Source organism: Pangasianodon hypophthalmus, chromosome 8, assembly GCF_027358585.1.
Source record: "Pangasianodon hypophthalmus isolate fPanHyp1 chromosome 8, fPanHyp1.pri, whole genome shotgun sequence".
Taxonomy (NCBI): domain Eukaryota; kingdom Metazoa; phylum Chordata; class Actinopteri; order Siluriformes; family Pangasiidae; genus Pangasianodon; species Pangasianodon hypophthalmus.
In genome coordinates this window covers 843,002-865,825 of record NC_069717.1, presented here as the reverse complement: position 1 = coordinate 865,825, position 22,824 = coordinate 843,002, and the positions used below count along the sequence as shown (strand labels likewise).

The window sequence follows — 22,824 nt, the reverse complement described above, 5'->3', positions numbered from 1 at the left end:
ATGAGATGATATTTCATAAAAGCACACCCGCATGTTCTTTCATTTATTGCTGAAACGCCTGAAAGAAACACGCCTCACTTCCAGCAGTCGCAGCTGTGACGGGGTGTTTGATGAACTAAAAATAAAACGCTGCTCAAAATACATAGCAGCTCAACTTCTGTACACTTCAACAAAATGAAAAGAGGACTAGTAGAAACTTTATTTTAAAAATAAAAATACAAGTTAAAACAGTTAAGATCTAAAACAATCTACACAGTCAGCTACAGAAAAGAGAATTTTAAGATACTGGATAAATAAACACTCGCTGTCCTAAAGCACACTTCATGAATTTCATGCTTTTTTTAAACCCCAGTGAAAACTACAACCTGGTCAGGTGTGAGTGGGCGTGGCCAAATATGAGTACGCTTGACTGACAGCTGTCAGTCAGTCCGAGATCCTCAGTTCTGCTACGCCACTCGAGCACGACTAAACACAGAAATTAATCCGACGCTGTACTGCAGATTGAGACCAGAATCCAACATTAACCTCATTAGGAAGCAATCATGGATTTTATTTCCCCTGGGCTTTAAGGACAGATTCTTCCTTCAGGCCTGAAAGCTGATGAAACATTGCACATTGCATTAAACGGTCCATTTGGCCACCATTTAACTGTGAACGCTGAGATACACCACTGCACCGTCACTCACTGTGTGTGTGTGTGTGTGTGTGTGTGTGTGTGTTTATCGACATGCCTCATCCCAGAGACGGAGGAATAAACTTCAAAAAGTACCCCAGAGATGTTCATTAGAAGAGAGATATTCACCATAGAGCACATAAACATCTGGACCTGAGAAACAAATAAAGGAAAAAGAAAAAGTTACAAAATCAGAACACACACCAAATAAGTTATCAAGCTCAACATTAAATGTAACTACAAATGGATAAAAAGTGTGATGTGTCGTTCTTTAATAAATAAAAATTGTAGCTGTGGTGTAAGAGGAATAAAACACACAGGGATGTGCAGTTATAGAAAAATAATCAACTTCAGGGTGATAACAGTAACTCCGCTTCATCACACCATCCCTTCATATTTATTTATTTATTTATTAATGAACAGCATGTTATACTTTTTATCTATTTATAGTTACATTTAATGTTGTGTAACATCTGTGAAATGTTGGTTCCTGTTGTCGCTTACGTTATAGCAGCTATAAACAGTCGTTCCCTCACCAGCCTCTCTTTATTCTCTCTCTTCAAGTTAATAAGACAAAAATAAAAACGCAGCTTGTTAAGATAAACATCTCCTTACAGAAAACCTCATCATATCAATGATTACACACAATTTTTCTTTGGTAAATTAGACATGTTTTTTTCTTCTGTGGTTCACCATTTCGACTTCACATCAGCTTTTAGAAATAATTTGTACCTCATGCAGAATGTTTAGTAATTATGCATCAAGTTACATGATATTTATCTGTCATTATTACTGTTATTTATATCAGAATGTTATTTGCACTTTATTGTTATTTGCACATCTGCATTTTATCCACTGCATCATACTGCATGCTTCATGCTGCGTATCTCCACCTGTATACTGTTTATCTCAACTAACTGCACCATCATTCTTATTTATTCCCTTTAACTTAAATGCTATTTGCATTAATGCTGTGTATCATATTGTTTACCTTTACCGCTACACTGTTAACTTACTGCACCATGACCTTGTTACCTCATTTAACTTATTTGTTATTTGCACTACTGGTTGGATGCTGACTGCATTTCACTGTCATAACAGTCCTGAAGTTCATACATCTAGCTGAATCCTTTAATGTAAACTGCAGACTCAATGCTACATGTATGCTAGCTAGCTAGTTTTGCTAGTTGCTCCACTGAGAGCGTCTCGCTTCAGAAACAGGCGAATTCTTCTGATCTGCAGGACTTCTTATAGCTTTAAGGTTCGTTATTTCTCTCTCCGTGTCTGATTGTTGTACGCGATTCATCATCGTCATCGTCATCATCATCTTAAACGTAAAGAGTCACCAGTACAAAACTTTGCTGTAATTGTAGCCCTGAGGTTAAATGATGTGGTTTAATCAGAAGCGTACACACTGAAGTGGAATTAAATGTTCTCATTAATATTCTTCAAATCATTTCGCTTCATGACATGCTTTCATTGTGTGCCACCGCTCGGGATTATTATCATCTCGGTCACTTCGTGACAGTGATTAAACAAGTTCCCACAGTGAGCAGGATGTGCAGCAGAACTTTTCCAGAACCCCACGGTTCCTCTGCGCAGGTCTGAGCTGAAGTTTTGGAAGGAACATCTGAATATATCCAGATGAGATCACTGAAGCGTTTTCCAGTGTGGAAGTTCTTCAGTGTTGAGGAGAGAGGAAGCTGTTAAAGACAACGTGACACTCGAGCGCATGTTGCTTCCACAATATGTGATGTATTTCCGAGAGAAGTGGAATGTTTGGACGGGAATAATGCAGACGGATTCAAACTTTTCAAGCTCCCCATCCCTGCACACCTTATTAGGGAAAAAAGAAGCTTTCTCTTTTGGAGTATCGTTGCGTTCTGTTGTTAAAATGCAGCACTTTTACACAAAATGTGTAAATGAGGTCACGTCTGAAACGATCATTTAAATATTGATTTTTTTGGTATTTTCCGTCTCATCTACACTCTCCTCCGTTATAATACCTCTGGAATAATGTTTATTATCTTTCAGCAGGATTTGATTGGCTTGTGAAAACGTTAACAGCTTGACTTGACTTGATGCGAAACACGACTTGATGTGATTGGTTAATTATTTTATTTGTATTTATTTATTTTTGCAGGAGCGCACATTCTGAAAATCAGAATCAGTTGCTGAACTTTTATTGAAAATTACTGACAAAGTAGAATTTTGTAATTGAAGTGATTAACACTTTACAAGAGAAACTTTATAATCTGACCAAAGACACATGCTAATGAGGTTTTTATTTAAGTTTTTATGTCTTTCTGTCTAGCTCTGAATGTTTTAAACCACAAAAACAAAAGCAATCAATTTTGAATCAATATTGTTTAATGTGTTTTTTAATCAGCATGAATCTAAAATGGCTTCATCCCCTACACCAAAAAAATGAATGTATGACATGGGTATATCGATGTTTATGCCGAAATCGGCGCTGGACTACATCACCCATCAGCCCCAGCACATCACATGACCCTGTCACATGTCTCACCGTGCACTCACACCTGTTTTGTGTTGCCCCTAATCAGCACACCTATTTAAATTCTAGCTTCTGTGTGTTTCTTTTTCAGGCTTCTGTTGTTGTTGTTGTTGCTGCTGCTGCTGCTGTGTGTTGTCTTCTTCATGTGGCGTCGTGTCTTCCACGGCCCCGGTTATTGTTTGTGTATTCTCTGATCTAATTCCTCTTTTCACGGTTTTGATTTCTTACTGCAAGTTTCTTTAATAAAATCTGCAACTGCATCCGCTGCCTCCTGTGTTACATGACAATAGCGTTGTGTTACAGAACAGCGAGAGGCTGCATTAATGAAATCCGATGCTGTGTGTGTGTGTGTGTGTGTGTGAACCTCAGACTAATCGTTATGGCTAAAATTACACTGTAAATTTATTTAGTATTGATGACTAGCCCAATGCCCATGGGTCCAGCTGTGCTGAGAAACTTCAGCATCGTGCACTGGAACACGACGCCTCTCCTCTGAGATTTATACACTTAAGCCTGATTCAGACAGGATTAGTTTTAGGGCAATGTTCACAGGATCACGGGACGCAAATCTGATTTTCTGCTTTAATGTGACACAGATATGGCTAATAGGACACAAACATCTGATCTTTTTAAATAAACCGCTTTCGTATTAGTCCTAGATTAGATCCGTAACTATGTGGCGTGAATAAGAACGCTCAGATTTTAATTCATCTGGCTTTTTCCCAACACGGATGCTCATATCAGAGTCGTCAGCATCATCCAGCACGGCAAAACAACAGTAAAGAACAGCAAGCGCAGCGGCATTGACTATATTCAGTAGAAGGATGGAGAAGTTGATGGTTTAGTTGATATTTAGGAAAATTAATCAATTGCTACCAAAACAGAGAAGTGTTTGAAACAACTGCCCAAGAAACGGCAAATATGACTGTGGATACAACACCAAAAAAACTGTATAAATACTGTGTCAATCACAGTTCCACCGCTGCTGTATCTATCCTCTCCTGCACACACACACACACACACACACACATCTCTCGTGCAGCAGTGCCAGCAATAGCTGCAAAAACAGCAAAAGCTAGCCATCTGGCCTAACAGGCTGTTTGCTGACCTCCAGAGCAACCGGGATGCAGGACCGGGCTTCCAGCGTAATCATTTGTTGATTCTAGTCTGATGGATTCTTACAAATCAGACGTTTTTGTTGTTGTTCATGACACACGTGAAGCGTGCAGAAATGTAACTGATGTGCGCATGTTTCAGGTGACAGGCGCATTCACATTAAAGTCAGATATGATATGAAGTCAGATGTAGTGGCTTTGGGGCTGCAGTTGCCACGAGCAGCTTCGTACTCAGGACTCCATCAGTGGACAGTGGATAGATTTTAACCAGCCGGACTTCTTGCAAAAACTGTGATGAATTTACTGGTTGCACAATTGCACTATTTCTCCATATAGTACACAATAATAGAAGGGAATGATTTATAATTCCAAACTATCGGGTGTCACCCAGATGAGGATGGGTTCCCTTCTGAGTCTGGTTCCTCTCAAGGTTTCTTCCTCATGTTGTCTCAGGGAGTTTTTCTTCTCCACCGTCACCTCTGGCTTCCTCATTAAAGATAAATCTAAATCTGTATCTGGATTTCTGTAAAGCTGCTTTGTGACAAATGAAATATATAAAAATGAATTTAATTGAATTCATGTTCATGGAGAAATAACCATGAGGGAGTCGTATCAACTTGCTAACTCACTAGCAAAGTGAAGTGACATACACTATAAAAGCAAAAGTACTTGTTGAACATCTCATTCCAGATTTTGCTGTTATAATGAGCTCCACTCTTCTGGGAAGCTTTCCACTAGATGTTGGAGTGTGGCTGTGGGGATTTGTGTTCATTCAGCTACAAGAGCATTAGTGAGGTCAGGCGCTGATGTTGGGATGTCGAGGAGGTCTGGGGTTCAGTCGGTGTTCCAGTTCATCCCAAAGGTGTTCAGTGGGGTTGAGGTCAGGGCTCTGTGCAGGACACTCGAGTTCTTCCACTCCAACCTTCACACACCATGTCTTCATGGAGCTCGCTTTGTGCACAGGGGCATTGTCATGCTGGAACAGGTTTGAGTCTCTTAGTTCCAGTGAAGGGAAACTGTAAAGCTACAGCACACAGAGACGTTCTATACAACTGTGAGCTTCTGATAGTTTGGAGAAGAAACACATATGTGTGTGAAGGTCACATACTTCTGGCCATATAGTGTATATAGTATAGCTTCACTAGCATGTAAAGGTGGATGAGACAGAAGACAGAAACCCAATCAAATGTTATTTTTTTTAATTTGTGATATTTTATTTAGAAACCTCCATTTTTTATGCTCCATATTTTAGATTGCAATTCTTTTTATTCAAGTTGTGCTCCTAAAGTCTATAAATCTCCTGCCAAACAAGGACAAATGGACAGAAGAGCACAAGAACGTGTTGGAACACAGCCTGTTCTGGACTGTCACATTAACCAGAACAGTCACATGACTTAATCCAAACACTTCAATAATCCGTCCATAGTTAAGCAGAGATTATCATCTGTTTAAAGAATGAGCCAGAAGCAACGAGGGTAAAACTTATCACACATCTGAGGAACATCAGACTTCTACAACTGAAGGTGAGTAAGAAACACCATGAAGTCCATGAGCAAGAACTGAGAAACCAGATTATATTTCTCCAAAAACATTCCATCATAATCTATTTATTTTATTGACATAGTATGTGCTGTTCATTTGTAATGGTCACGTCATTAAACACAGAGTCACACTGTTCGTTTTAAAGCGTCCATATCGAACACACACATCACACTGGAGCCTCTTTCTTTACAGCCCGGTTAGTTTTCTAATTAGCTTCTGTCTCCTCTAATACGTTCTTCTAATTAATGCTGTTAGGGAGTGAGATTGTTTTCGTGGCCGTGCTGACTGGCAGCGACTCCAGCCTCCGTTTAATCATTAGCGAGTCCTGAGAACGCATTCATCTCATTAAAAGAGAAGACAGGAAGCATATGTGCTGCATTAAAATCGTCCTGTTACTTTTTTTTTTTTTTTTTTTTTTACAGAAAGTAGTTTCAGAAGCTAATTAAAGTTAAAAAGCCATTATCACTAATTATCTACTCATTATCATAGAGCTTCGTCATTTAAAGAGTTATACCTGACCTTCTGTGTCTTTAAAATAAACGGCAGAAAAACTTGGCAAAAGCAGGATAAAACAGAGATATGAGCGATTGAGTGCGTTATTTATCACATTATAATTTGCATATCATTTGCATATTTATAATTATCACTCTCTGTAGGAGTGGTCACGAGTCGTCACTGTATTCGACAGCAGAACGACTGATTAGCGACTGATTTGATCACTACAGCAGCTACGACTGTTTAGTCAGGTTTAGTGATTGTTGTAAGTGTAGGAATGTGCTTTGTGTTTGTGTTGTGTTTTGGTTTGTTAATGTTCACTGATCCGCTGAAACCCGGTGTTTATGCTTCAGGTGGATCACTGCATTGTTTTTATGGTGTTTCCTCAACCTTCTTCCTCACCAGCATCACAGGATCAAACTTTTTTTTTGTAATTGTCTCCATAAAACTTCAGCAGCTTCACGTTTGTTTTGTTTTTTTCACAGATATAACAAATACTACAACTTTGGTAATTAACTATACTGCATACATGAGCAAGAAAAAAGCACTGCAATTCAGGACAGATAAATTATATTCACCGAAATATTTCACTTCCTGTTACTAAAGTACTTTTAGACGCGATTCCTTTAGCAATTCTTTAGCTAGCAAACTAGCCTTATTGTGTTGTGAATTTTATTTAAAATCCTAATCTACATGTATATCATTATTGTGTAGAAAAGTGTTTTATGGCTGTGGATCAAGGCACAGTTTTAGGTGTAACTGTGTAGTAGTTAATAAAATCTCTATTTTCTTTCTTCAGCATGTCTCAGAGGAGTAAATCATCCTCGAGTCAAAAGTAAGTCATTTCAAAAACAAAATGATGATGTTGAAGATCATGAAGGTAATGAAGGCCAAAAGTGAGTGCAAACACTTCTCTCTCTCCTCAGTTCTTCCTCCGGTTCCTCTCCTCCATCAGATCCTCCGTTACGCTCGGCTTTGAAAAGCAGCATTAAAGAACCTAAAGCTGGGAATCAGAAGAGAAAAATCAGCCAGAGCTCAGTAACGGCGTACACGTCCTTCCTGAACACGCTGTTCGGACAGGTACAACACCTCACTACAGAGACGTCTAAAGACTGTCATCTATCAGCTATCACTGAGAGAGAGAACGGAGATGTGTTTAGTCTTAAAGCTGAAACATGTGAGTCGCCATGACAGTCCTGTCAAGAGCTGGGGGTTGGAATTTGGTGCACTGAAGGATCACCACAGAAAGAGAGAGAGAGGGAGAGAGAGAGAGAGAGTTGAGAAGGATCACCACAAAGAAAGAGAGAGTTGAGAAGGATCACCACAAAGAAAGAGAGAGTTGAGAAGGATCACCACAGAGAGAGAGAGAGTTGAGAAGGATCACCACAGAGAGAGAGAGAGAGAGAGAGAGAGAGAGAGTTTTTTTTTACTTTTTACAGTCCTTTATTTGAACAAGTCACATTATACATGGTACAATCAGTGTGACTCAATAAATAAATAAATAAATAAATATTAAAAACATTTCAATAAATTAGGGTAAGTATAACAGTGAAAAATTGTGAGGTGTGAGGGTTAATTGAGCTCAGGTGCAAAGCAGAGTTCTCCTTCTGACACAGAACATAGAGCTTTCTCCCAACACCACACTGTCTCAAACATCTGCAGATCGTTCATACTCTTGTAGAAATTAAAATCAATCAGAATTCTTGATTTAGTCTACAGAAGACTTTTTTTGCATCAGAGTCTGTGTTTTTTGTGCCATTTTGTTTCTTCTGGTCAGATAGATTACCATTTTAGCCTGACCAAAGATAAAATTAATCAGTTGGCACTTAAATCTGTGTCTCCTGACATATTTAAAATCAAGAATAAACATTGAACAGAAAAATCTACATAAAAAGACCTTAAGATGCTCCGTAAAAACACAAACAATGACTGTACTCTGGAGCAGTGAATAAAAGCATGAAAAACAGTTTCTCTCTGTGAACAAAACAGTTTCTCTTCTGTGAAACAAAAGAGTTCACAGAAATAATAGCATGTAAAATCCTCCATTGGAGGTCGGCAGCTTTTTTGGTTAATGGTGGTTTGTACAGTGCCCTCCACTCTGGTTTAATATCATCACTAAAACCCAGTACACTTCTCCATGGGGTGTCTACCCGCCCACTAAGCTTTTTCTTATTTAAAACCTTAACACAGGCCCTGTAGAGCAGCTTCCCGGACACTGATCCAAAGTCCATCTCCCCTTCTCCCCGGCACTCCAGGAGGGGACCTCCACACCCGTCGAGGTCAGGAGCGATGTTCAGCTGGGGGAACGGTCCCTCCTCTGTAGGACCGGTTTCCGTGGTCTGGTAGTTCATCAGCTGAACACGCTCCTCTGATGTTAGGGTGGACCTCCAGCGATGTAGGAGCTGATTGACAACACGCAAGGACCGCAGTCCTATGTGCGCTGCCAGGTCCTCCGCCCGTGACAGGTCCGTCCCCGTGACGTTCACCAGCTTCCGGAGTGTCACGATCCTCGAGGAGACGAGAGCCCTGGACAGTGCAGGGACGGTCACCCCAGAAATGTCCAGGCGCCCCCCGTAAACAAGGGGCTCCTCCAGCAGCCAGTGTACAGTTCCACAGTGCTTGCTTTGTTTTTTAATAAAGTTCCAGATTTTAAAAAGCCCACGGTAAAAGGTCGGTAATCCGGAAATGTCCAGCATTCTCGTGTCCATTAAAAACAAAGTCCTGTCCAGTCCCAGTCCTCCGACTGTGTGCAGTAATCCATTGGCTACTGCTCTCCATACTAGGTCTCTGGGTCCAGTGAGGAGTCTCTGTATGAGCTGGAGGTGGAAGGCTGCAGTTCTGCTGGCTAACTGGACCAGCCCCTGCCCCCCTTCTTCTTTGGGCAGGTGAAGGACACTCTGTGGAATCCAGTGTAGACCATCCCAGAAGAAGTTCACTAGCAGGGCCTGGATGCTTGCTAGCAGGTTTGGCGGCGGATCCACGCATGCCAGCTTGTACCAGAGGGACGACGCTGCCAGGTTGTTGATCACCAGCGTCCTCCCCCTGTAGGACATCCGCGGGACCAGCCGCTTCCACCTGCTCAGTCTGCCCTTCGCATACTCTACAGTGCCCTCCCAATTTTTATTTAAAAAGTCATTATTTACAAAGGTAGACACCCAAATATTTAAAACCTCCCCTCTTCCACAGCAGGCCTCCCGGTAATGTAGGCTGCTCACCTCCCCACTCCCCAACTAAAATGGCTTCACTTTTGGCCCAGTTGACTTTTGCAGAAGATAAAATCTGAAAGTCTTTTAAAATATCAATTAAAACATTGACATCTGTTTGTGAGCCTAGTCATTAGCACCAAGTCATCTGCATATGCTGACAGACAGAGTGAAGCATTGGAGTGTGGAATATTAAAACCAGAGAGCTGACTTCTCAGTTTATTTACACTCTCAATCTCACTGTACAACACCTTGATCATGGCTATAAAACCTGGGTTGAACCCGAAGGTTTCCAGCACCTTCCACAAGTATTCATGTTCAACCCGGTCAAATGCCTTTTCCTGACCTAGGAAAATCAGACCAGTCTTTAAGCCCAATAGCCTGGAGACGCCCAAATTGTCACGAATAAAGTAAACATTGTCAAATATAGACCTGTCAGGCACACAGTACGTCTGGTCATGGTGAATGATCTGCTCCATTACCTTCATCAGTCTCAAGGCTAATGCTTTTGAGAGCAGCTTGCTGTCAGTGCACAGTAGTGACACTGGGCGCCAATTTTTCAGGTGTGTCAGGTCTCCCTTTTTTGGCAGCAGGGTCAGGACGGCCCTCCTGCAGCTCAACGGGAGCTTACCTCCCCTCACGCTGTCCCTTAGGAAATCCAGCACATCCTGCCCTATTACTGCCCAGAAGGCCTTGTAGAACTCTACAGGGAGACCGTCTATGCCTGGCGCCCGGCCGTTCTCCATACCCTGGAGAGCTTCGTAGAGTTCTGCCAGCGTCAACTCCTTGTCAAGCTCCCTGGCTGCTTGCTCCGTAAGATTTGGCAGGTCTTTGAGGAAGCTCTCCTCCACCACCTGTGCCCCTGACCGCTCACTGCTATACAGCTTCGAATAGAAGCTGACTGTCTGCTTGCGAATTTCAGTGGGCTCCGATAAGAAATCCCCTGATACTGTCCGCACAGCATGTATGAATCTTTTCTGTCCATTTTTTTGCTCTAAACTGAAGAAGAACTTAGATGGAGCATCCATCTCAGTCACGCTCTTAAAGCGTGAGCGGACCAGCGCCCTCTGTGCTGTAATGTCTAACAGGTCATTCATTTTGTTTTTTTGCTTTTGAGAGCTTCAATATGCCCTCGATCTCCTGTGGCCTCCAAACGCTGAAGTTCCACTATTTCTATCTCCAGAGCTCTCAGAGAGCTAATGATGTCTCTTGTGATGTTGAGAGTGTACTGTTGACAAAATACTTTGATTTGTGTTTTCGCCACATCCATCGTTCTCTTTGCTGATGGTACACTTTACCATGCTGTGGTCAGAGATGCCTACTGGAACAATAAAACACTGTGTAAAGAACGTCAGTTGATGCTTAAAACCATAAAAACGATCTAATCTCGCCAGGGAGAGTGTGTTTTCTATGGAGTGGGCCCACGTGTACTGTCTCCGACTTTTATTTAAGTTCCTCCATATATCACTTAACTCGTGGGCCTCCATCATCTCCCACAGGCGCTTACGGGAAGCCACATGAGGTTCTGCGTGGTTCCTGTCTAAATTATCTGTCGTGCAGTTAAAATCTCCACCCAGAATTAAAATATCAGTGGCGTTGCAGTTAGAAATCACGCTGTTCAGTTTATCTAAAAAACTCATTCTCTCCACTGCACTGGTGGGAGTATACACACAGATAAAAACAAAAACCTCATTCTCATAAAATGCTTTCACTTTTAAAAGCCTCCCATTTAAAATCTCTTCAACTGAATAAGAACAGGGAATAAAATTGCGAGCAAATAGCAAGGCAATTTCACCACTGAGTGATGTGCTATGACTTAAAATCACCAACCCGTCCCACTCCTTCACCCAATCAGCAGCATTGCTAACATCGCTGTGGGTTTCCTGCAGCATCACAACATCTATCCGCTTCTGCTTCACAAGTTCATAGAGCTTAACTCTCTTATTGTACTCTCTTGCTCCATTAACATTCAAACTCGCAACATGAAACAGAGGGTTAAAACCTCTCCAATATAAAACATCCCACGCATTTATCTAATCATCATCAGAGTTTTCCCTGTTTAGTTTATCAGTTTAGTTATCAGTTTTTTTAGACGGAAGATTTCAACATCAATAAAAGCTCCTTCTCGTCTAAAGTGTTTAACGTCGTGTACAAACTGTTTACGGTCTGGGAAAAACTTCTCTATTTCAACATTCTTTTGCCATTTGGTGTTTTTTAAAAAATCTTTAATGTCCTCAGCACGGTAGACAACGTTTCACTGGTCCTCCTGAGAGTCAAAGTTAAGAACAGAGTCTGACATGCACTCGTCACTGTCGATTCCTTTTCCTCAGCCTTTGCATCTGTCTTTGCCTGTTTTTTTCCTTGTCCCTTACCCTTTTTCTTTCTTTTAATCGGTACCTTTAATCGTCTCCCCCGTTCCCCTGCACTGGTGTAGTGACCGGTGTTTCCGGGCGGCGGCTCTGCACCTCTGTGCCTGCCTCTGCCAGCGCAGGCAGCTCCAGCACTGTGCCACAACCCACTGAGCTCTCACCAGATGAGCACGGCTTCTGCTGGTCTGGTTCGGCCAAGCAGGGCTTCTCCACGGCCGGTTCAGCCGAGCAGGGCTTCTCCGAGGTTGCTGTAGCTTCAGTGGGCTTCTGGGCTGCAGGCTGGGCTTGGGTCTCACTCTCCTACAGCTCTGGTGCAGCAGCAGCAACGGGGCCCTCAGCAGCCGGCCGAACTGCAGCCGCAGGGGGAACGGCCACAGCAGGCTCAGCTGCTTCTTGCCCCGGCCGCTCAGAAACACCGGGGTCACTCTGCCTCTCAGGGCAGGACCGAACAAGATGCCCCATTTTGCCACATTTTAAACACTTCATGTCGGTATCTGAAGTAGCGAATATACTGTAATCAAATCCATCGACCCTGAATTTAAAAACAGCATTTATCTCTTCAATACCTTCCTTTAACACCATAAACACCATTCTTCTAAAACACACCAGGTGTTTGAGTATTGGGGACTTGCAGCTAAGGGGAATCCTTTTAATGGGGGAGACTAGTCGCCCATACCGAGACAGCTCTTTACTGATTGCTTCACCGGTAATGTAAGGAGGGACATTGGACAGTATAACCTTCTTAGACGGTGCACTGAGGGGAGAAACCAGTTTAAGTTCATTGTTTAAAACTATACCATGCTGAGTCAGTTTTCTTACTTTTTCAACGTCATTCAAAAAAACCACAATGGCACTGTTCATGCGGGAGGCAGCGACAATATTCTCGTGCCCCACCACATCACCAATCGCTAGAACACATTCCTCAACACTCGCCGCACACACCACCCGCACACCGTGCCGGCGAGTCAAACCTTCATAGAACTTATTATTCGGAGTCGCCATGCTTCTCCAATACACCACACACACGCACACACACACGCGCACACAGCTATTTTCCTTTCACAAACACTCAAACAATATATGTAATGATTCCGAGATGTTTAAGCGGAAAAAGTAGCACTTAATGCCGGAAAAACTGGCAAAACGCCAACCGCTTTCACGTGCTCTACACGCCACACTCGCTCCTCCGCCATAGTATGCATAGTATGCCTGAGACCTCTGACAGATTGGCTTCAATAGTTAAACCTGGAGTGGGCTCACCGCAATAGTCCCTGAGCTGTATGTGCTCCTCTGACGTAAGTGCAGACCTCCACCTTTGTAACCACTGTGTGACCACACGGACAGACTTCACCCCTATCCGTGTTGCTAAGTCATTTGGACTAGCAAAGTCCGGTCCTGTCAGTTCCACCAGCTGTCACAGAGTCACAGTCCTTGAGGAGATCAAAGCTCTTGTTAAGGCTGGAGTTGTCCTGCTCGTTACATCCAGCCAAGCACCATGGATGAGCGGTTCATCAAGGAGCCAGCGTGGTGATGGACAGTCCTCTCTCTGCACTCTGAAATGGTTAAAAACTTTAAAAAGTCCTTGGTAAAAAGCAGGTAGTCCAGCTAAGTTTAGTTGTTTAGTGTCCATTAAAAACAGTGACTTGTCCAGACCCCATCCTCCCACGGTTTGCAATATTCTGTTTGCTACCGCTCTCCATGAGAGACTCTCTGGGCCGGTGAGGAGCTTCTGTACAAACTGGAGGCGAAACGCTACAGTCCTGCTGGATAAATGAACAAGTTCTTGCCCGCTCTCCTGCTTGGGTAGGTATAGCACGCTCTGCGGTATCCAGTGCAGCTTGTCCCAGAAGAAGTCCACCATCATGGCTTGCAGATCCGCAAGTAGTTTTGGGGGTGGATCGATGCAGGCCAGTCTGTGCCATAACACTGACGCAGCTAGATTGTTAACAACCCAAGTTCTGCCCTTATATGACATTTGTCGAACAAGCCATTTCCATTTATTTAAACGTCCTTTTATTTTCTCACTTATGCCTTCCCAGTTTTTCTCTGCATAAGTACTGTCTCCCAGGTACACTCCCAAGTATTTAAAACCTCCAGTTTTCCATGTTAGACTATCTGGGAGACATGGTTCCCCACCCTTCCAATCCCCGACTAAAATGACTTCACTTTTTTCCAGTTCACTTTTGCAGATGATAAGACATTAAAATCTTTTATAATATCAGTTAAAATGTCAATGTCTCTCTGTCCATTCACCATGATTACCACATCATCCGCATAGGCCGATACACAGTATGGGGTATTACAGCTTGGTATCGATAGAGCAGTGATTTTACTTCTTATATTACATAGTAATGGTTCTATGGCTAGGGCGTATAGCATGCCGGACAGAGAGCAGCCCTGCCTAATACCCCTACACACCTTAAAAGGTACACATAAATCACTGTTAACTTTCAGTATGCTCTCAATATCACTGTACAAAACCTGGATCATGGCCATGAAACCTGAGTTGAACCCGAAATTCTCTAGCACCCTCCATAAATACTGGTGTTCAACCCGATCAAAAGCCTTTTCCTGGTCCATAAATATAAGACCAGTCTTCACACCCAATAGACTAGAGATGTCCAAAATATCACGAATCAAATGTATATTGTCGTAGACTGACCTGCCAGGCACACAGTACGTCTGGTCAAAGTGGATGACTTGCTCCATTACCTTCCCCAGTCTTGTTCCCAACACTTTTGAGAGCACCTTACAGTCTGTGCACAATAACGAGACAGGGCGCCCGTTCCTGAGATCAGTTTGGTCACCTTTCTTGGGTAGTAGGGTCAGGACCGCTCTACGGCTACTCAAAGGCAGCCTGCCATCGTTTATGCTGGCTTTCAGCATTTCCAGGAAGTCCTGCCCCAACACCAACCAGAAGGCTTTGTAGAACTCCACCGGAAGGCCGTCAATTCCAGGTAACCGACCATTCGCCATGCCGTTGAGTGCAGCCTCTAACTCCTCCAGAGTCAGCTCCCTGTCAAGCTCGTCTGCTGACCCTTCAGTTAGTTTTGGAAAGTTTTGAAAAAAACCTTCCTCCACCTCTTGTACAGCTGCGAGCTCACATTTATACAGCTTTGAGTAAAAGCCGACTGTTTGTTTGAGAATTTCAGTAGGTTCAGTTACAAGCTCCCCTGACTCTGTTCGCACAGCATTTATAAACCTTTTCTGTCCGGTTTTTTTCTCAAGACCAAAGAAGAAGTTGGAAGGAGCGTCTCTGTTATGCTTCTAAAGCGTGAGCGGACCAGCGCCCCCTGCACTGTTGTGCCGAACAAATCAGCCAACGCATTTTTTTTTCTCTTGAGAGCCTCAATGTGGCCTCGATTTCCTGTGGACTCTGCCAAACCCTGGAGTTCCACTACTTCAATCTCTAGAGCTCTAAGCGATCTGGTGATGTCCTTGGTCACATTGTGAGCATACTGTTGACAAAACAATTTAATTTGTACTTTTGCGACATCCCACCACTGGCTTCTGAAGCCTAAAAGTATCCCAAAAAAACCCATAAAACTCTCTCTAAAATTAAGGTCCTCTAAAAGCGCTGCATTAAAATGCCAGTACGCACTGTGTGGCTTCACATTACTTTTCTTAAAAGTACACTGTACCATAAAATGATCTGAAAAACCCACAGGATAGATAGAACATGACCTAAAAACATTCAGCTGATGTTTAAAACCATAAAACCGGTCAAGCCTTGCCAGTGAGAGCATGTTTTCTTTACAGTGGGACCATGTGTACTGTCTCTGTGTTCTGTGGAAATTCCTCCAGATATCACTCAGGTCGTGCGTCACTATTAGTTCACACAGGCGTTTTTGGGAGGCAGCATGAGGTTCTAAGTGGTTCCTGTCTAGCCTGTCTGCAGTGCAATTGAAATCTCCTCCTATGATTAAAACTTCATTCTGCTTACAAGAACCAATTACAGTGCTTAATGTGTTTAAGAACAGTATCCTCTCTACACTCAGAGTAGGAGCATACACACATATAAAAACAAAAACCTCATTCTCAAACCATGCTCTCACTTTTAAAAGTCTTCCTTTTAAAACTTCTTCAACTTCATAAGACTGTGATTAACTTATTGGTTGCACAATTGCACTATTTGTCCATATAGTACACAATAATAGAAGGGATTTATTTATAATCGCACTATCTGTTGCACCCAGATGAGGATGGCATCCCTTTTGAGTCTGGTTCCTCTCAAGGTTTCTTCCCCATATCATCTCAGGGAGTTTTTCCTCACCACCGTTGCCTCTGGCTCGCTCATTAGGGATAAATTCACAGGGATAAATTCACATATTTACAATTTTTTTTGTGAATCCATCTATTTCTGTAAAGCTGCTTTGTGACAATGTCCACTGTTAAAAGCACTATACAAATAAAATTGAATTGAATTTAATTAAAAGACTGTGAAAACATAAGAGCAACACCACCACTAAGAGAGGTTTTAAGGTGACTTAAAAACACGAGCCCTTCCCACTCCATCTCCCAGTCCGAGGAGTTCCCTGCGTCACTGTGTGTTTCCTGGAGTAAAATGACGTCGGCTCGTTTCTGCTTCAGCAGTTCATAAAGTGCTGCTCTTTTTCTTTGATCTCTAGCACCATTAATGTTAAGGGTTACCGCAGTGATTGCACTCATTATTATATAGTAGGTGAGCGATAATCTGATGTAACTCAACCCTTTTTTTTATTAAAACAGGGCTAGACATGCTAAAATGTACCTTCATTCTTTTTAAGTTTGGTCACCATTGCTTTAAGACGGTAGATCTCAGTCTTTTCAAAGGCTCCATTTCTCATTAGTTTCTTAACGTCTTTCACAAACTGCACTATATCTGGAAAAAACTCTTCTAGGTTTACTGCCCTCTTACCTTTAGTATCTTTTAAGAACTTAGAGATTTCTGCTGCCGTGTAAACCACCTCTCTTTCATCAGCTTGTGAACAATGTGACCAGTTTGAATCGGAAGAGCCATCATCGCTCTCTTCCTCCACCTCTGACCCATTTTTTTTACCTGCTTATTGCCCTTGCTTCTAGACTTTTTCTTTCTTTTGGTGGGGACCTTAAACTCCGGTTCTGCTTCCATCTCAACATCTGTATCTCCGTCATTTCTGATGTCAGCACTACAACCACGTTCCGTTTCCCCCTCCTGGTTTACCTGCATGGGGGGCTCTGATGATGTTTCGCTCATTCCATCCTCGTTCTCACCCGTCGCAGGCACAGTTGCTCCTGCTTTGTCCCCCGCGGGTTTTGCCACAGCAGCACCAGGGTCTCCCCCGCCGTGCCCTACCACGACCGCAGGGGGAACGGTCTCAGCAGGACCCGCCATGGGAGAGGCCGCAGCTACGGGCTCGGCCGCAGGAGGGTCAGCTGCAAAGGACTCAGCCACAGGGGGAGCGGACACAGAGGGCTCATCTCCCCCAGGGTCACTGGTCCGCTGAGCTTGCCTGTCTGTCGCCCCGACCATCTTTGGTTTTTCTGGACATGCACTGACCAAGTGCCCTGTTTCTCCGCAGTTGAAACATTTCATGCCAGCATCTGTTGTGACAAATACAACATAGTCAAAACCATCCACCCGAAATTTCATCACCAGGTCTAGCTCCTCCGCACCGTTGCTCAGCACCATGTATGCCATTCTTCTAAAGGACATTATGTTTGAGTCTTTGATTTCTGGTACTTTGCTTCCTAGCTGTATTTTTCTTATGGGAGAGACCAGTTTTCCATAACGGGAGAGCTCTTTTGCAATCGTCTCGTTTTTTAGGAAAGGAGGAATGTTTGACAGTATGATTTTCTTAGACGGAGTACTGAGAGGAAGCACCGATATGAGTGAGTCGTTTAAACCACTTTGTTTTGCACCATTTCATTTGCTTTGTCAATTGAGTTAAAAAAGATCACAATAGCGCTGTTCATACGGGAAGCAGCTAAAATGTTGCTGTACCCCACCACTTTACCAACTGCTAAAACACACTCCTCTACACTAACGTTCTTTCACGATTTATACGCGCTATCATCCGGATTCGCCATGCTTTCAGCGCCAGGTGTACCGAAAAGCAAGCCACAACCACACAACACCGAGAGAGAGAGAGAGATGAGAAGGATCACCACACAGAGAGAGAGAGAGATGAGAAGGATCACCACAGAGAGAGAGAGAGAGAGAGATGAGAAGGATCACCACACAGAGAGAGAGAGATGAGAGAGATCCAGAGCGAGCGCACTTCTCCTTCAACAAGATGGTTGTGTTTTAGCCAACGCACTAACGTTAGCCATGTAGCTCGATATTTTCGTTTTTGTGCTGTATTCTTTCTTTTCTTCACAGTTATATCACATCAGGGATTCACAAACACAGCTATGTGGGATATAATACAGCACAAAACAGCTGCTGTGTTAGCGCGTTAGCTAAAAGGAATGAATTAGCGTCTCAGTCAGCTCGCTAGCTCCCTCAGTGGTGAATCAGTAGATCGTGTACGCGAGTTCAGGCACTAGGACCCTGGCTCACTACACACAGCGATACTGATGACTCAATTTCTGGCGCCACGACGACGTACTTGCGTCGTAAAACATCACCACTGGCGTTTATCACCAAGAGGCAGGACCGATATCTTTCTGACGTTAACCCTAACCCTATGTCGTATAAATTTGTTAGCTTAATCACACACTTTTCTGTAACAGTGCTTCAAGCAGGATCATAGGCTCGCTAGTGGATTTATTAAAATCATTAAACACTTAAAAGTCATTAGATTCAAACAAACCATATTTAGAACAAATAAAGTTAAAAATCGCTAACATAAGTAATCATTTGACAACGATACAACAACTATAACAAGCTACTATATTTGTAGACGAATACAGTGTCTATAGTATTTATGCACCCTGTTCGTGTGTACACTGTGGTTTAGGACGCAGCCCTGTTACTTGCCGTTCACAGCCTGTAGATTAATCCGCACAAATCTACGAAATGTTCTTCCTCAGAAAGCATTTTCCTACCAAAGAGGGTGAAAGTTCACAATCCTGTATCTGTAAATAAATAAGAGTGCTGTGACATGAAATAGTTCAAATGCAGCTTACGCACCATCACAGGATGTGCAGAAGTTTCGAAGTTTCGAAGATGCCGCTTTTGTGTTTTTATATTCATAAATTGTTGGACTTTTTTTTTGTCAGTTTTTGTTTTTCACTTGGGAAAAAAAAACCTCGACACAACTTTTTCACTCTCACTTAATCTGAGCATTAATGTGAACTCAGTGTCAGATCAGTTAAAGCTCTGTGACTCTAAGTTCACACTGAGGACGAAGCTAGCACGAAGCCAAGCGTTACACGTAAATAAATCATATAGCTGATTTTCACACTGATTAGTAACCAAGAAAAACACAATACAGTTGAATCTGATGCAGTGTACATACTATACACAGTACAAGAGGTCACTGTTTACGCCGAATATATCCTCGATGTAATCTTTTAAACGCAGAGATTATGCATATGTTTTGGGAATGTAAACAACTGGAAATATTTTGGAATCAAATATTTGTATTAATGTCAAAAATTCTTAGAAACACTGCGGTGAAAGATCCTCGACTTGTTTCACTGCTTTGCGATTTAAAGCTGCTAAGCGAAGTTGATTTGAACAGAAAGAAAATCGTGCTGATGTTTATGAGCTTCTGAGATCTGTGTATTGCGAACCTGGTTAAATAGTGAAGACATCATCAGTAACACGGTGATGGAATGAGTTACTGTCACATAGTCGACCAAAAAAACTCATGTAAGGGACAACCTGAAAAATTTGATAAAATATGGAGTATAATTTTAAATACAGCTAAGGTAAAGATGTGATTATTATTTGAAGCTGATATCGAAGTAACATCATGCATTGTGTATGAAAGTGAAGATTTATGGACATGTAGTTTGTTATTTTCCATAGATATATTATCTTTTGTTTATTTCTATTCTCAGACCAATGTATCTGTAAAGGTAGGGGATGGGCTTGTATTTTATTGTATTATTGAATTTGTATAATATTTGTAAAATTTGTAAAATTAATTAATTTTAAAAAAAGATCTAGAAAGAAAGAATCGCAGGACGGCCCACAACAAAAAAAAACGACAACGCCTGTTTGAGACGTGCTTATGTACTTTATTTTATGTTATGTACTTCTGTTTCTATTTTCTTTTCCGATGTAAAGAGCCTTGAGAGGCCTTTTTAAAGGCGCTATATAAAAAGCGTTTTTTTATTATTATTATTATTATTATTATTATTATTATTATTATCATTATGCCTGTTAGCGTAACCATGAACCAAATCCTCGAACCACTAAAAATAAAATGCACTGCCCTCAACTTTAACGTGCAACTACACAACACCTCTGTGACTGCAGTCAGAAAAGAGAATAGATGAAGAGTGTGTGTGTGTGTGTGTGTGTGTGTGTGTGACATCTAAACACTGCTTCCTATCCGCAAGGCTGAAAGATAAGATGATTACAAGCGTATTAATAACCTGTGATGGTGAATCACTGTCAGTCTCCAGCGTGCGAGTGTGAAACACAAAATAATGACAAGACGTAATGAAAAATGATGTGTGAGTGTGCATGTGTGTGTGTGTGTGTGTGTGTTCTTTATAAAAATCACATATTTCTCATTTGGATTAGATCTCATCAGGATTAAAAGGTTTTGCTAGCTTTGCAGTTTGATTTGATTGTGTGTGTGTGTGTGTGTGTGTGTGGGCAGCCATGCAAGTCACTCTGTAGGTGTACAATCTGTTGTTCTGCTCAAAGTATTGGCCCCCCTGAACCACCAGTGAGCACACGTGATTTGGATGCAGCGTCAGCACTGATTATAAAGATTGTATGATTATAAAGACAACGAGACAAACGCTTGCTTATACAGTACGTGTTTTACTGCAGAATGAGTGGAGAAGAAGAAGAAGCCCCTTGATTTACCTCCACTTCCCTCCGTGTTGCGAATCACTGATACTGTGGAGATTTAAAGTCGAGCAGTTAGAGGACAGTTCAGGTTTTTCAGTTTTTCACAGAAATTCAAGATGAGTTTGGATGTTGTGTACTTAAACAAAACATCTAAGACAAGTTAGTACAGCAACAAAAACAGTACGAGTTTATTGTTTACAATTTAGTTTGATTTCATTTAATTTGAATGTATTTATTTCTGGGATAAAACTGCTTTGTGAAAATGTCCACTGTTAAAAGCGCTATACAAATAAAACTGAATTGAATTGAATTACTACACCTTTACCTAATGCTCAACACGTTAGCCTGCTAACTAACAGGAATTATTAGTCCTTATTTTTAGTTTTATAGTTATAGTACTCTTTATGAATAAAATATAGATGAAGATGAAAGATAAGATATGATAAGATGAGATGAGATGAGATGACACTTTATCAATCGCAGGTGGGAAATTCCAGAAATATAGAATATATAAAATAAAATATGAATAAAATATAAGATAAGGTATTAGAATCAGAATGTTTAGAATTAATATTGTTAGTACTAATATGAAATTCGTAATAAAACCTGCTGAAAAAGGCTTACAGTGATTCAGGGTACACAGCCGGACACACCTCCACGCCTCGACCAATCAGCATTCACCTGAAGCCTGCTTGATGCACAGCGCTGAAGATATATACATACACACACACACACACACACACGCTGCGCTGGCAGGATTTAGGAGGATGCCTGTGAGACACGCTTACCCATAATGCACCACTCTGAGACGCAACACAAATAGCTTTCCTTGACCCAAAAAGAGGAGGAGCTACACAAGGTGGAGAGGGGAAGAGGTGATTAGAGAAAAGTGGCATGTGGTTGTATTGAGATGGTGTGTGTGTGTGTGTGTGTGTGTGTGTGGTTACTGTAGAAAGTCTTGCTATTTCATCATGTTAGTCACAGCATGTTTGTACTGACATCAGGGATAGCAAAGCATGACATGGTGTTATCCAATTAGACAATGTGTGTGTGTGTGTGTGTGTGTGTGTGTGAGTGTGTGTGTGTGTGTGTGTGTGTGTGTGTGATTCTTCTGTCTCATCTGTTTTGTGTCTCTGATTTTTTTCACTTTAGTTCCTCACTTTCTCTCTCTGATAAATGTCCCGTCTGTTTCTCACTATATTTATCATCTCCAGAGCGTCTTAGCGTTTCTAAATGAAAAGGAAGGACAAAATAAATGTGCTGAGCTGCTGTGCAGTGTGTGTGTGTGTGTGTGTGTGTGTGTGTGTGTGTGTGTGTGTGATAGTGAATGGTGGTAAATAGTGAATATTTATGTGCCACATCTCCTGGGACTCTAATGATTTCCATATTTAGATTCTGTTTGAGTCATGATTCTCTCTCTCTCTCACTCTGTCTCTCTCACTCTCTCTCTCTCTCACTCTGTCTCTCTCACTTTCTCTCTCTCTCTCTCTCTCACTCTCACTTTCTCTCTGTCTCTCTCTCTCTCTCTCTCTCTCTCTCTCTCACTCTCTCTCTCTCACTCTCACTTTCTCTCTGTCTCTCTCTCTCTCTCTCTCTCACTCTCTCTCACTCTCTCTCTCTCACTCTCACTTTCTCTCTCACTCTCACTTTCTCTCTCACTCTCTCTCTCTCTCTCTCTCTCTCTCTCTCACTCTCTCTCTCTCTCTCTCTCTCTCTGTCTCTTGTGACAGGACAGGAAGCTGATGCCGGAGGAGCTGGATGGTGAGTGTACGTTGGCGATGGTGTGTTTTTGTTGGCTGACAGCAGCAGGGGTGTGTAGAGAAATGTAGATATTTACATCCCAGAGCTGCTGAATTCTGCACTCTGATTGGTCAGAAGGTGTTGATTAGTTTTCTATAACAGCAGCTCTGACAGCAGCGCAGCTGCACATCACAGGTTTATATTAATATTAATGTTAATGCGCTCGTAACAGAT

The 22,824-nt window shown here is 42.1% G+C and overlaps 1 protein-coding gene across 1 annotated transcript in view; it reads left to right on the top strand.

Annotated features, from left to right (window-relative positions):
- The first annotated feature begins 5,628 nt into the window (after window positions 1-5,628).
- The window catches only part of cabp4 (calcium binding protein 4), a 20,717-nt gene continuing 3,521 nt past the window's right edge, over window positions 5,629-22,824 (top strand). Inside the window, exons 1-4 of the mRNA XM_034306755.2 lie at window positions 5,629-5,829; window positions 7,143-7,178; window positions 7,270-7,423; window positions 22,581-22,611. Of these exons, the coding sequence (XP_034162646.1) occupies window positions 7,144-7,178; window positions 7,270-7,423; window positions 22,581-22,611 (220 nt within the window). The 5' untranslated portion in view covers window positions 5,629-5,829; window position 7,143. The remainder of the gene's footprint in view (window positions 5,830-7,142; window positions 7,179-7,269; window positions 7,424-22,580; window positions 22,612-22,824) is intronic.